This window comes from Zingiber officinale, chromosome 1B (assembly GCF_018446385.1).
Source record: "Zingiber officinale cultivar Zhangliang chromosome 1B, Zo_v1.1, whole genome shotgun sequence".
NCBI classification, from domain to species: domain Eukaryota; kingdom Viridiplantae; phylum Streptophyta; class Magnoliopsida; order Zingiberales; family Zingiberaceae; genus Zingiber; species Zingiber officinale.
The window spans coordinates 21,831,691-21,846,340 of NC_055986.1; the positions used below are offsets into that span (position 1 = coordinate 21,831,691).

A 14,650-nucleotide genomic window follows, 5' to 3' on the forward strand; every position below is an offset into this window, starting at 1 on the left:
AGCGGATGCACGACTGAGAGAACAAAATCGGGGAACGTAGGTGGAGGAATTCTTTTGCTTTCATTTTTGTTTTTCTTCGCTCAAGATCCAGCCTCCTTATATATCAAATTATGATCATTTAATATTGGATTTAATATCGTCATTAATGGATTTAATGTCTTCATTAATATCGGGTGGCAAAACGTGGTCCGACATTCTGTATACGCAGGTTGTGCTCACACACGAGTCAACCTTGGTTCAATATAATTCAGACCCTGGATTTGCACCCTCTGCGCATCCACACGTGAGAAAGAGCATCTCCCCATGTATTTGTTCAAATCATCAATGCATGTGAATCAATATAAATCAATTAACATGTCATGAAACTCCAAATATAGAACTAAAATCTCATTCACAACGGAATCTCTTTTCTCTTTCACCTCTTCTCCATTCACATTAATTATATCTAACAATTTTTACCACTATCTTACAATGGTTGAACTGTATATATAATTTGCAACTAAAATCTTAAAAGGTCATAGATATTGTTATCGAGCAGATGAACATCAAAATTTTCAGAGCAACTTCGAAATAAACTCTATTATAGATAAAAAAAGGTTGACAAACTCTCGGCAGAATGATTATAGCCTCGTAATCTATATGCATGCCGCCCACCACTCATCACTAGGTGAATGCTACGCTGTATTCACAAATTGGAAGTTAAATCTCTAGTTTATCCCTATGGCTGTGTGAGTGATGACGATGCAAGCGGGCAGAGTAGTGGCGGATGACGGGAGTACGTGAGAGACAAGAAATATGCACAGACAACAATTAGCATCATGAGCGAGACATGACCAGAGTGACACGAAGGGCATTGTCAGCGACGTGGCGATGGTCAACATGCCCATTGGACTTGGTGCCGTAAACGATTTAAATGTTGATCTGCTTCGTAGATTTAGAGCATTTCCCAGAACTCAATCATCCCAACTTCTGTATGAGTATCATACTGTACTACAGCTCCTTTGTTGATTTTTTAAAACAAAGACAAAAAAAAAAAATTATAATTTATAATAATGAGAGTGAGACAGCAACGAACAATATTATAGAAAATGAGTGCCTTAATTTGGCAAAGGCAAGGGCCACAATCGACAAAGACACAATTCTAATATAAATAAGAGCTATTGATTTTTTATTTTTATCAAGTTGAAAAAAAAATATTTTAATATAATAAGTCTGTAGCAGTTTTAATTAAATATGAGTAATTTTTCAATCAGTTTTAGTTTAAAAAAATTACTGAAAAGTGAAATAAACTCTTATTTTTCATTTTTAAAATTAAGATATTCTTTGATGATAATAAAAATAAATAGCGCCCCATTATGTTCCATCAATGTCCTCTCCCTTATTCCTGTAAACTGAGCCTCAGAAGGAAAAAAAAAAATGTACATAATCTTGATATCTAAAAGGTAAAAGATCCCTTGCAACAATTTCCTTAGTTTCGATTGCCGTATATTCCGCATCTCTCTCTCCCCCCACGATATTCCGTTCTTTCTTCTTCCCTTCCGCTGAACGCACGCCATCGGAGGAGCAGAGGTGGTCGATGGCGGTGTCGAACCCGGCGAACCTCCTGTTACAGAAGCAGCTCAGGGGTACAGAACGATTCACTTCTTACGCAGATTGATCCTGCCTAGGGTTTCGGCCGAGGGCTTGTTGTTCCATTGTTCTTGATTTGTTGTTCTTTTTGTGGTTCGTGGACCAGATCTGATGAAGAATCCGGTGGATGGCTTCTCTGCCGGGTTGGTGGACGATAGTAATGTCTTCGAGTGGAACGTGACCATCATCGGGCCACCTGACACGCTATAGTGAGTCATCGGCGACCAAATTGGGTGATTCCGTTGCTTACTTTCATTTCGTTTTTATTCATCCGATGAATTCTTCTGGAGCATTTATCTGAGATCGGATAGGTTTGCTGTTACGCCCCTCGTTTGGTTTTGTTTCGTTGGCTAAACTACTCGGAGTTTTCAGGCTTTTCTGGGATCTTGGTCCAAATTTGTTTTTTATTCTTTGAAAAAAGAATTACTAATTCTTCAAATCATGAAATTAATGCTTCGCTTTTATGGAATTGATATATTTTTTATCTGGGAGAATATTAGAGAAGTGTTCCGTTCACAGAATCTGATCAAACTAAAGTGGGTATATTTTCTTTCTAAACTCTGTGTTATTATATATTTCAGAGTGTGCCAAACAATTTTGCAATTCAATATTTAATGCCCAATAGAAATCAGAAGTTTAACATTATTGTTGATGACTTCATGCAAGGTACTAAAAATGTAGATATGAAATAATTGAGCAAAAATTAGTTGATTGATTTGACTCTGCTATTCTTGCCGAATTTGATTGAATACAGTGGGATAGGTTAAATAAGTTCGCTACTTGTATCACTATTTTTCATGTATATACATGCTGCTTTCCTTGGGCTTTCGTATTCATGGGGAGCTAAGATGGGGCACAGTGGGATTGCTTAAATGAACTTCCCTGCGTGTATCACTATTGCTATGTAGATAAAAGCTGTCTTTTGGCTTTGCTGGTGGAGAGTTGTTATGAAAATGCTGCCATTCTTATGAGGTATGATGGCTGTAAATCTCACTGCAGTGATGGTGGTTTCTTCAATGCAATTATGAGCTTCCCGCCCAATTATCCTAACAGTCCTCCATCAGTGCGGTTTACATCAGAGATGTGGCACCCGAATGGTTAGAATTTATTAAAAATGTGTCATTTTTTCAACTACGTGGTTTAGCATTGAATGTATTCACAGTTTATCCGGATGGGCGTGTTTGCATATCAATTCTTCATCCACCCGGTGAAGACCCAAATGGTTATGAACTTCCAAGTGAGCGATGGACGCCGATACACACAGTAGGATCTTTTTCATAGTTCTGCTTTATATTGTTATATCTATTTTATGTTAAATTTTATATTTCTTGGATATTCATGAAAAAATTTATTGACTATCATCTGCATTTTTTTTTTATTAGTAGTTATTTTTCACTTTTTTGTACTAACAAGTGGCCACATAAAAAATTCTGTTGTTCCAGGTAATGCATCCTGATTTTTTTTTCTAGTGAGCTTAAACATGAATAAAAAAAGATAAAATAAATCATGATTTTTTTCTAGTAGCAAAGGAAGCCAAGACGCAGATATTACAATCAATTCTATAGTTGTGGGGAATTCATGTGTTCAAGCATTTGGAAATCACTTACTATGACAAACGACCATAGATTTTTGCAAACTCAATCTTAAATCTTAAACATAATATAAGATGAGTTTTGACTTTTGACTTAATGTAGAAAATGATTAATAACTAGTGATCAAAATATTATGAGAATTACTTCTACCGTTTGGTTTGGGGTGCAGGAATTGGAATGAATTTGATAGTAAACTAAAATGGAAATAGGTTTAGTCATTCCAATACAGCTATTTGGTCTATAAGCTGGGATTAGGTATGATTGCCAAAACTGTTGTTTGGTTTGCTAGAGGTTTGGGAATACAAGTACAACAAATTTCATATTTACCCTTAAAACAAATCATAATATTCTTATAAGGTTTCTATACATTGTCTCCAAAATTGCTTCTATGGTATTTTGTAATTATTTTCTTATTTGCTATTCCTAATAACTTGAAATATATTTTATTATTATTATTTTGAAATAAAAATCAGTTTTTCATGTTCTAGCAACTACGGTTTCATAACTACTACAACTACAATTATTTTTTATGTTGTAATAGCTACATTTCGTAGTTGTTATACAGTTATAGCATCTACGAAATCATAGTTGCTACAACATGTGTAACATGTGTAGCTGCTACAATTGTATAGCAAACTTTCGAACACCTAACTTTGGACTCGAATATCAGAATTAGACGATCTTTTTTTTGAATGGAAGCTCGTTTAGAAATCTATAATTCAAAAAAAAAAAGATCATCTCATTCAGATATCCGAGTCAAAAGTTATGATTTTTAGAAGTTTATTACATAGTTGTAGCAGCTACGCACCCATAACAAACTATGAAATTGTAACTACTACAATTGTATAGTAGCTACAGGTTCATAACTGCTACAACTGTGTAACAAACTTTCGAAGGTCATAGTTGTAGCAGCTACGTAATCGTAGTTGCTACAACATGAAAAACAATTGTAGACAATACGTTACGTGTGTATTGACTATTGACTAGGTGGGGAGAAGGAAAGGTAGATTGCACAAAATCCATCAAAACCATCACAAAACTCAGCATTGCTATTACAAAGTAAAGCATAATAGCTATCCCCATGGTAGTTTTCACAAAATCTATCAAGACCATCACAAAAACCATGCATTATTATCACAAAATTCAGCTTAACAGCCATCCCAGCGATACCAAGCGAGGTGAACAGCAGCAACTATTGCTACTGTTTGGAGGCAAAAACCCACTGCCAATGAAGAGCAGCAGGTCCAGAGATGGCGGTGTTCCAGCAGCAATAATTGGACGCCGGAACAGTCCTTCAAGGTGGCAGAATTCTGGCAGCAAGGGTAGGAAACCAGCGGCAATCAAAAGAGGGCCTTCCTCCTTTCTGGCGGCTGGAGGAAAACACAGCAGGTGTCGTGCTGCTTTCCTAAACATGGAAGGTTGGCAGGAAGTCCGGCAGCAAGTGCCTGGACAACTGTTTGGCTGGGTCTTGCTCCAGCAGCAGCACTATGGTTGTCCGGCCAACCTTTGGCCAGCGTTCCTTGGGTGGCCAACTGCTCAAGAGGAGGCCGGCGGCAGAAGATGTTGGCTGGGAGCATGTGGCAGCAAGAAAAACTCCAGCGGCGGCTCCATCCCAAGGGCGACAGATTTCTTTGTGGGTGGTCGAAAGAAAAAGGGCATCTTCGTGAGCGGCTGCAGAAAACAAAAGAGAAGGAGAGAAAACAAGGGTTTGGGAATGAATTCTAAACTCACCCCTTTAATTGGATTTTGTTCATTTCAGATTATTTAGGAATGATTCCAAAATTGTTATTCCCAAACTCATTAACCAAACACTTTATATTTCTATTATTCCATTCCCTCATTTCCAAACCCCTAAACCAAACACCACCTTCATTTGGGAAGAAAAGCCAATTGTTCAGTGTAGAGGATAGAATCAGGCTTGACTTTCCATTATTGGCAAGGACCTTAGCAAGAATGTGGCCAATGGTGCGGAAAGTTATTGAATTAGTTTTAAGATACATTTGTCAATTTGAAGGACTTTTCACAATCTTTAGGAAGCTTAGCATTATTATGGAAGTTGTTATAGACATAAAGCATTTAGAAGATTGGCTATTTGCTATACAGGGTAAGAACTCTAATCCTTCCAAAGCCCACTGCAGAGCAAGCTTCAGCATTACATTCATTCTTTTAAGGCAAGATCGGAGCCAAAATATTAATGCCTCATTTCTAAATCTAATTGTTAGAAAGTCCATCACATTTTTATCATATTTGCATGTTTCATATTGTTCACTAGGTGTAAATGTTTTTAGAAGAACATGTTTTGAGTGAAATGTTAAATACATTGTTAATAATGACCTTTTATGCATCTGTGAAGTTGTACTCATATCGTATATGCATAATGTACTGCTTTCACTGCATATTGTTTGCTTACACTGTCTAAACCTTGACTGTCTATGCAACAGATCTCAGTTGCAATCTTCGTCCACAGAACTTTTCCTGAGTGTTTCCTATTCATATCATATTTCATTTTCCTATTAGTAGGTTTACATTCTTTAATGAATTCTAATTTAAACTTGAGTTCAATTAATGCTAAATCATGCATACACACACATTGTGATGATTTGATTGCATGCCATATGCATTATTTTTTTTATAACTTTGCCTTTCAATTCAGCAGTACATTCTTTACAAAACATTTCTAGGTTAATTCAATATGCAATTTTTTTTTGTCTATCCATCCATATTTTACTCAATTGGATATGCGCCGACACAGTAAATAATCACAGTGCTTACCTGCAGGTTGAGAGTATAGTTCTGAGTATTATTTCAATGCTTTCAAGTCCAAATGATGAATCTCCAGCAAATGTTGAAGCTGCTGTAAGTCAAAACATGATAATTTAGCTGAACTTTTTAGCCAAAAAAGAAAAAAAAATCAACAAGTTTTGATGATTTTTCATAGAGGTGATTGGATAAGGTGGAAAGACTTTTTATCTAAAGCCTCTTATTTGTTGACTAAATTAAGTATCACGCATGTTCGTTAAATCCATACAGATTTGATCTATTTCACTGCATTTTGTGGAGGCCCATAATCTGAACATCCCATCCTATTTGTATTTTTCCTTTTTTTTTTTTTTTTGCTCTGTTTCACATGGAATTGGTGAAGGGGAGCCTTGGCGCAACGGTGAAGTTGTTGTCATATGACCATGAGGTTACAGGTTCAAGTCGTGGAAACAATCTCTTACAAAAATATAAGGTAAGATTGCGTGCAATTAACCCAATGTGGTCCGACCTTTTCTTAGGACCTTCACTGGCGAGAGCTTCTGTATTGGATTGTCCTTTTTTCACATGGAATTGATTAATGTGATTCTCACTCTTCTCAATGCAACCACAACACAATTCCTTAGATATTCTTCCCAACAGTGTGATTAATGTTTCTGCAGTTCTTGGATTTGAATTCCATGTCATTACCTCTTGTATAATACCACAAGTTCTCATCCAACAATATGGATGAGGATTTTGATTATTTTCTCTAGCAAAATATCAATTCTAGAAGCTTCCATTACAGATTTATTTATGTGAATGATTGTTTTGGATATTTCAAACCATAATGACAACCATTCCAAAAACTTCCCGGTTCTTATGGGTTGTGTGAAAATCGTTCAGTTAGACTTCTTGTTTTGGATATGCAATCCTTGAACTACCCTGAGCAGGAGAGGGATCCACACATGTTTTTTCGGGTCCAACCAGCTGGTCTTGTTTGGGTATCAACTATGCTTCATAGTATAGCACAATACTAGTGAATCTATTCTTGGATTACCCCTTAAGATTTGACGAGGTGCACATGGTTTGCCTCCTGGCCAATTTATTATTTCTACAATTTTACAAATATTTTATTTATACAATATTCTGTTACACATCGAATCTAATTCAGTTGTATTATTTGCTGTATCTCAATAGATACGTGATTAGTTCAACTATGCTGCTTACTATTAATCTCAAGTTGAATCATTGGTAGCTCATTTCTTTATTCTTTACCTTTTTCAAATCTCAGCAGCATCTCTTACATGGCATACTGGTCTTATCTTTCTTCTTTTTTTAATATATTATTTTTCAATCACCGGCTCTCCTGTCTAGCGCTCCTCTGGGATGATATGATTTGGTAAATTTGGCACTTCTAATTGCAGAAGGAATGGAGAGAAAATAGGGACGCATTCAAGAAGAAGATTGGTCGCGTTGTCAGAAGATCCCAGGAAATGATGTGAGATTGGCAAGCAGCCATCTAAAAGGATTTCAAGTTCGCCCAATTCTGCAAGCCATCATTATTGTTGTCTGCAAATTTTAAGTGTTTAACCGTCTGATCAGACTTTAACATGAAGTGCAGGCATGCTCTGGAGATAATGGTCTTCCAGATATATGACTCGAGGTCGTTCTAGTTAATTTCAGTGTGCCTAGTCTTTGAACTGTGCCCATGATTTTGGATAGCATTTTTTCGTTATCATCTCTCCAATTTTGCGATGTGACGGTATTACAAACTCCCAAATTTTCACTTCGAGTATTTCGTGGACATTTTGGCTCCTTTCGTTGAGTATTCCGTTGGAGTCGGGTTCTAATATCCGTCTACATGATAATTGAGGGTGTCAAATACTAATTATTCATGTTTTTGAATATGAATTTTTTCTATTTGAGTTCATAATTTACTAAAACCTCGATGGCGTCATGGCTTATTTACTTTAATTCTATGGAAAAGAGGATAAAAAATAGCTGTCCGTCCAAACATGACCTTAATATATAGTTTTTTTTTAAAAAAAAAATCACCAGTACTAGGTTGTCCATCGTCTGCATTTTCCCACTATATTGATGCATTAATCTAAAGTACGATAGAAGATGAAGACAATTTGAAATCAAATTGAGTTATCCATGACAATACACAATAACGACACGAAACTTGCACGATTACTCCTGGCAATGTGGCGCGGTGGTAAATGGAAAGAATGATTTTTATGTAGGAATGTTCGAATCTTATGTTGGATTGATTTCCATATATACAGCGAGGTTCAAATTTCATGATGGATATTTTTCAACGCCCAAGAGTTCAAACCACGTATAAAGTTGGGGTGACATGTTAGGATCCACTTGCATTTCTTGAATTTACCTTATGGTTGATTCGTAGGATCGGATCCTTCGTCTCTGGGACTAATTAGATTCAATACTTTGATATCTCGATTAATAAGACAAAAAAAAAAAACAAAACAAAGAGACTTGGGCATGTTGGTAGCAAATGGGTGGCCCTTTAGGTCGGTAAGCTTCTCCCTCTCGTAAACTCTCTCTTTCACTTACACAGCCACCTTTGCACAATTTGTACAATCTAAACAAGAAAAATGGTATTGAAGGCCTATAGATCACTATGGCAAAACCAAAAATTGTTTCTATGACTAATGAAGGCCTTTAGTACAATTGATCTGGGACTTGAGGAGAACATAAAGTGATGGAGATGTGTGAAAACTGATTGATCAATTGTTGCTAACAAATTATATGGCTGAAATTCTCATTTCTCCAAGGGCTTTATTGGAAGGTCAAGATTGTTTGATCTTAATTAAACTGATTATACAATTGAAAAATTCCATGCTTGAGAATGGTATCTTAACCTTTAGGGTGCGTTTGGTTCAAGTCATCATGTATAACTTTGGTTATATGATTACCAGATAATCACATAATCAAGGTTATAGGGAATAAAACATAACCAAATGTTGTTTGGTTCAACTTAGGTAATGCAATAAAAACTTGTTTGTTTGAAGGTTTTAATGAATACCCTACTTTAATATTTTACCGTATTACCCTCAGTTACAAAACTAACTATACATAATAATATTATTATTATTATTATTTATTTATTTTTTAATGTTTTTTTACTTTTCTTTTTCTGGTATATTTTTTTACTTTTTTATGTTTTTTTTTATTTTTTAATGTTTTTATATTTTTATATTATTTATATTTATATTTATATTTATTATTTTTTACATTTTTTTAATTTTAATTTTTATTTATTTATTGTATTTTTAATTTTTTTTATTTTTAAATTTTTATAATTTTTTTTTTTAATTCTTAAATTTTTTAAATTTTTATTTTTTAAAAAAAAATAAATTTTTTTTTTTAATTTTTAAAATTTTTAAATTTTTTTAACATTTTTAAAATTTTTATTTTTATTTTTTTTAAAAATTATTTATTTTTTAAAAAAATTAAATTTTTAAAATTTTTAAAACATTTTTTTTTATATATATTTTTTTACATTTTTTCTCTTTTTTCATATTTTTTCTTATCGGAGGATATTTTTGGTAAAAAAAATTCGTTAACCCTGAAATCAAGAAAAACTTTAGTTTTCTGAGGTTTTCTGATTCCGGGCTGCATGATCCTTTTGCTGACGTGCCGGGCATAGAACATTACTTGGGAATCATCGAATACCTAAATCAAATAAGGTTTTTATTGATAACCTTAGATGGATAACTAAAATTATCAAGAATAATCCTGAATCAAACGTACCCTTAATAAACTTGGTGATTGACTGGCTTGGGTGACAGCCTTGAATACATTCAAGTTTTAGTTTTATTAATGCTTAACAGCACAGGCAGTATGGTACGCTTTTCTTGGAACTTACGTTTTGGGTATTGATTAGAAATAAGAAAAGAATCGGAGGATGATCTGTTGCCCTATTGACTTTTATGTTGCCTCCATCTACCATTCACCTTGTTCAACAGTTAACCTGGATCAGTTACGATATTGAAGTCTGACATTCCGCAGATTCGAATTAAGTAGTTCCAAGTCTGCAGCTTCAGACTTCAGTAATCTCTTTTTCTCATTAATTTTCAATTAGTGTTGTAATCTCAATTAGTGTTGTACCAAAACAATATAATTGCTCAAATCAATCTATTAATTCTCAGCATGATACCTTTTCTGTTCTGTTCATGTTTGTGGGTCTCAACGATGGGTCTAAACTAATTTGAGGCCCTTTCATTTCGATTAGATCATTTGTTAATTTTTCTATAGTGCAGCAAATCTTTTATCTTTACTAGTGTGATCGTGCACATGCGTTGCATGTGTAATATAATAATATATAAACTATTTGGATCTTTGAAAATCCGAATTGTTTGGATTTTCTAGTGTCACCCTTATGAACCAAGAATTAATTATTTGACCCATGTAATAGTGACACTAGAGAATCCCAACTGTAACGGACTTCCTTATGAAAAAATTTATTTTAATTTAATATTATACTTGTCTTAGTAAAAAAAAAATTAAGAAAAGTATATTTTTTAACATCGTCGGCCTAAAATATTTATAAAAGTTTCTTTGATTATAGTGTTGTCAATTCTAATATATGAGACTAAAGAAAACTATATTTTTTTTTATAAAACAACCAGAAAAAATTAATGATGAAAAAAATTCATAATAATATGTTGTAGCTGAGTCTTGAACTCTAAATTACTGATTGTTTCATTTATGAAATTACTAATAAACTTTGGAATTATTTTTAGTGTGAATAGAAAAAGGACATTAATATAAATACAACATTGTTTGGGATTAATTCACGTCTTCTTCCAAATTACAAGGAACCACACGAAAAAAATAATTAAATTGATCAGTGTGTGGGTATCGTTTTATCCTGCACTGCCAGATTTTCCAACCCCAACCCGAGCTTGAGATCATTCTCCAACGGCGGAAGATTCAAGTCCAGCAGCATCTCTCTCCGATGTTCCTTGGCCTTCTTCCCCGCCACGATCAATCCACCTTCGACGACGGTGCCGGCAACCGTCACCCGGTGCCGCCTCATATGGCCACCCAAGGCCTGGCCGACGGAGAACTCGAGGCCGCAGATGAAGCACTCATGCACCTTCATCTTGCCGGGGGCATCTTGGACGCGGGGGTCGCCGGCCGCCTCCAGGCGCCGCTTCTTGTGGCTCGCGCAGTTGCTGCCGAGCGCTTGGAAGGAAGGGAACCGCCGGTTGCACGTCTTGCACTCGAACACCCGCCCCGACGTCGACGTCGACTTCGGCTTGGGCTTGGGCTTCGACGGACGGCAGCAGAATTGCATGAAGCAACCTCCCTCGTCGGCGCCGGCGCCAGCGCCGCCTTGAGAGAGAAGCATCAAGACGTTTGCCATTCGGATGCACTCAACCTCTCCCCCTCCTCCTCGAAATCCATCTCTCTTCATGTAGCTTAAGCTAAAAAAATAGATTAATTTGTTGTTTGAAGAATAAAGATCGAAGCAAATGAATGAGAGATATATAAATTAGAGACGATATAGATCGGTATTTATAGTATTAGATTGAACAAATAACCTCCTACTAATTAAATTTATTTGTCCACGTCCAGTTTGGACTTTTGGGCAACCTGATGAATACGTAAATATTAATAATAATAATTCCTATGAAAGTTTCTCCCATAGAATACATCGGAAAATGCAAATGGACCATAGGATACATTGGAAAGTGCATGTGTTATCAGCTCATAAGTCCAGTATTTTTTTATTACATCTTTCATTTGAAAGAATTTTTTTTTGTAAATACGTCATAAATGAGATTCAAATTATGAATATCTGGATGACAATCTAAGGTTGCGTTTGGTTCTCTCCTAAGAATCGGAATGGAAATGGATATCATAATATTATGGACTGGAAATGGATATCATAGTATTATGGAATGGAAATGAGAATGGGAATGGGGATGAGCTTCGGTATCATTCTTAAAACTAATGTTTGGTTATTTGAATATTTTCAATCGGAATGAACCTACATTTCCTTTTTTACCCTTAGAGGAAAATAAGAGAAAATTAAATGGGAGGGAAAGTTGAATGTGAGAGAAACATATGATGAAAGAGAATGATGAGAGAGAAAGTGTGATGGAAAAAAATGAAGAGAGGGAAAGTATGATGAGAGAAAATGAGGAGAGAGTGCATGATAGGAGAGATTGAGAAGAGAAAAATTATGATGACAGAGAAAGAGTGATGGGAAAAAAATTAAGAGAGAGAAAGTATGATGAGAGCAAATGAAAGATTGAGGAAGGAGAAAGTATGATGAGAGAGAGAGTGATGAGAAAAATGAGGAGAGAAAGTATGATTAGAGAAAATGAGGCAAGACAGTGTTATAAGAGAGAATGAAGAGAGAGAAAGTGTGATAAGAAAAAATAAAGAAAGAATGGTAAGAGATATTGAAGAGAGAGAAAGTATAATGAAAAAATGAGGAGAGAGTGTGTAAATGAAAGAAAAAGTGTAATGGAAAAGAATGAAAAAAGAGAAAATAAGGAGAGAGAGTGTGTGATAGGAGAAAATATAGAGAGAAAATGATAGAAAATGTGTGATGAGAGAGAATGAGTAGAGAGAAAGTAGGTTGAGAGAGAAAGTGTGATGATAGAATGAGGAGAGAGAAAATATGATGAGAGAGATCAAGGAAAGAGAGTGTGTAAAATGAAAGCAAAATTGAACAAATATACTAAGGGTATTTTTGTTCAAAACTTAATTCACATTTCTATTTCATCAAAATCCAAGGGAGGGGGTGAGTTTTATCCATACCCAAGTTTTTGAGTTTCATTCCAAAATCTTGATTCCATTCCCATCAACCAAACATAAGATTTAGGAATGAATTCATTCCCTTATTTCTAAACTTCTAAATCAAACGACACCTAAATATCCTACCGCAACATCATGATTCCGGGAACAATAAATAAATATTGATAGTAGGAATATGGATTTCTAATTAATTAAATTTCTCTACTTTTTTTTTTAAAAAAATTATTTTCCTGTGGATTGTGTGGGTTCTTTAGAACTGAAAAAAATAAAAAAGAAAAACAAACTGTTGCACTTATCTTTTGTAACGACCACCCTTCTTACTATTATTACTACTCTCTAAGGGTGATTGTTACTTAACTACTGACTCTACTTAACCGGTATGATCGAAACCACGAGGAGTCCTTACCGAAAAATTTCAGCAGAGTCTCCCCTGTACCGGTGACCATAAACTGAGATACATAAATATATACATCAGCCACAGGCGGCTGGAACATGTATCAAACACTCATGCAGTTTAACAAGTGTCAAACACAAAAATATCTACTTATTAAACAGAAACTCATCACAACATGCAATCTAAAACACGAACGAACTCAATAAAAACATGGGATATAAAATACAATCTCAAATGACATAAACCATAAAGTACAACTCAATTATTTCTTATCCATTAACACGTAAACTCAATAACTTCTCAAGTCTCTCCCACAGTCCTGGCATCACACACCATCCGCACCACCTTGTCGTCTTCCTTGCTAAATCTTTTCCTTTCTTTTATCTGCAGTAAGAGGAAATGCAATCTACAAACAAAATTTGCTTAGTAAGCGCTATCTAACTCACAAAAACACGGATATGCATGTATACAAGAAGAACTAGAAACTGTATGCTTTAAAAGAAACATATATAGCTACTCATGTTAATCTAATAGCAATAAAGATTACTCATGCTCAACTAATAGCAAAGCTATAAAATTAACATACTCATATCATACAAGAATAAAAGCTGCATGTTGGAAGATAGAGCTAATCATGCTAAATAACCAATCAGGAAACAAATAAAACTAATACTGTATACTTCGAATTAAAAGAAGCTAAACTTGCTGACTCTAAACATAAGTGGGGCTTGTTTCATTTGTTTCAAAACTTATACTGTATTGCTTTAAAATACTAATCAACTTCTCTTGGGGCCCAGGCTTAGTACCAATGTGCGCTCCCTAATAGGAGCTGTGGTAGCTAGTCATCAGTCCTACGAGGGTAAAGACCTTGGTCTTACCAGGGCCAAGACCTTGGAATTGGACACCTGGATTTGTTTAACGACAACCTTGGAAGTCGGGTACTAGCCTCTTCAAAAAGTAAGATACTTGTTATCTTTTATTACTTCTATTATATAATGCCTCGGCATTTTAATAAGCACATTGTGTGTCAAAATCCTTAAAGCCTTGACTTTTGGGATTTACTTAAGGCCTTGGACTGTTCTTTCTTTTCTTTGCTTAAACTTTGCTTAAACTCAAAATATTGAAAGGAAATTCAACATATGAAAACACATGAGGAGCTATTCAGGTTCATGAAAGTAGCATAGGTTCTGTAATTGCATGCTCTAAAATAAACTGCCCATGCACATCTAATAGTAAAGAAAAGTTGCTCATGTTATTCTCATTAACAGAAAATCTAAGTTGCATGCTTGGGACCAGAAGGACGTGGAATAAGAAGAAGTTCACGTTTCGTACAAGCCTACTGCCAATACAAAGCATAAGGAAAAGAAACAACAGGGTTTCTGCTGCTATCAAAACTAACACGTGATATACTAATCACATGTTGTCCATGTCCAGTTAATTGCATATAAACTAAAATCTGCAAAGTTAACATAAGATGAGATACTTAAACACATGCCAA

At 35.0% G+C, this 14,650-nt stretch overlaps 2 protein-coding genes across 3 annotated transcripts; one reads left to right on the forward strand and one right to left on the reverse strand.

Annotated features, from left to right (window-relative positions):
• Nucleotides 1-1,370: 1,370 nt before the first annotated feature.
• LOC122052550 (ubiquitin-conjugating enzyme E2 7-like) lies at nt 1,371-7,663 on the forward strand. 2 transcript variants are annotated; one of them, XM_042614129.1, is made up of 6 exons: nt 1,373-1,625; nt 1,736-1,838; nt 2,629-2,726; nt 2,792-2,892; nt 6,000-6,077; nt 7,385-7,663. In XM_042614129.1, the coding sequence occupies exons 1-6, from the start codon at nt 1,577-1,579 to the stop codon at nt 7,460-7,462; spliced, it is 507 nt and encodes a 168-aa protein (XP_042470063.1). In that variant the 5' UTR covers nt 1,373-1,576; the 3' UTR covers nt 7,463-7,663. The 2 variants fall into 2 exon arrangements, with proteins under 2 accessions (XP_042470072.1, XP_042470063.1); XM_042614138.1 differs by lacking the exon at nt 6,000-6,077 and having other exon boundaries at nt 1,371-1,625.
• Nucleotides 7,664-10,833: 3,170 nt separating this feature from the next.
• On the reverse strand, nt 10,834-11,406 carry LOC122032665 (zinc finger protein ZAT12-like). Its single transcript, XM_042592015.1, has one exon. The coding sequence runs from the start codon at nt 11,404-11,406 to the stop codon at nt 10,834-10,836; it is 573 nt and encodes a 190-aa protein (XP_042447949.1).
• Between the last annotated feature and the right edge of the window lie 3,244 nt (nt 11,407-14,650).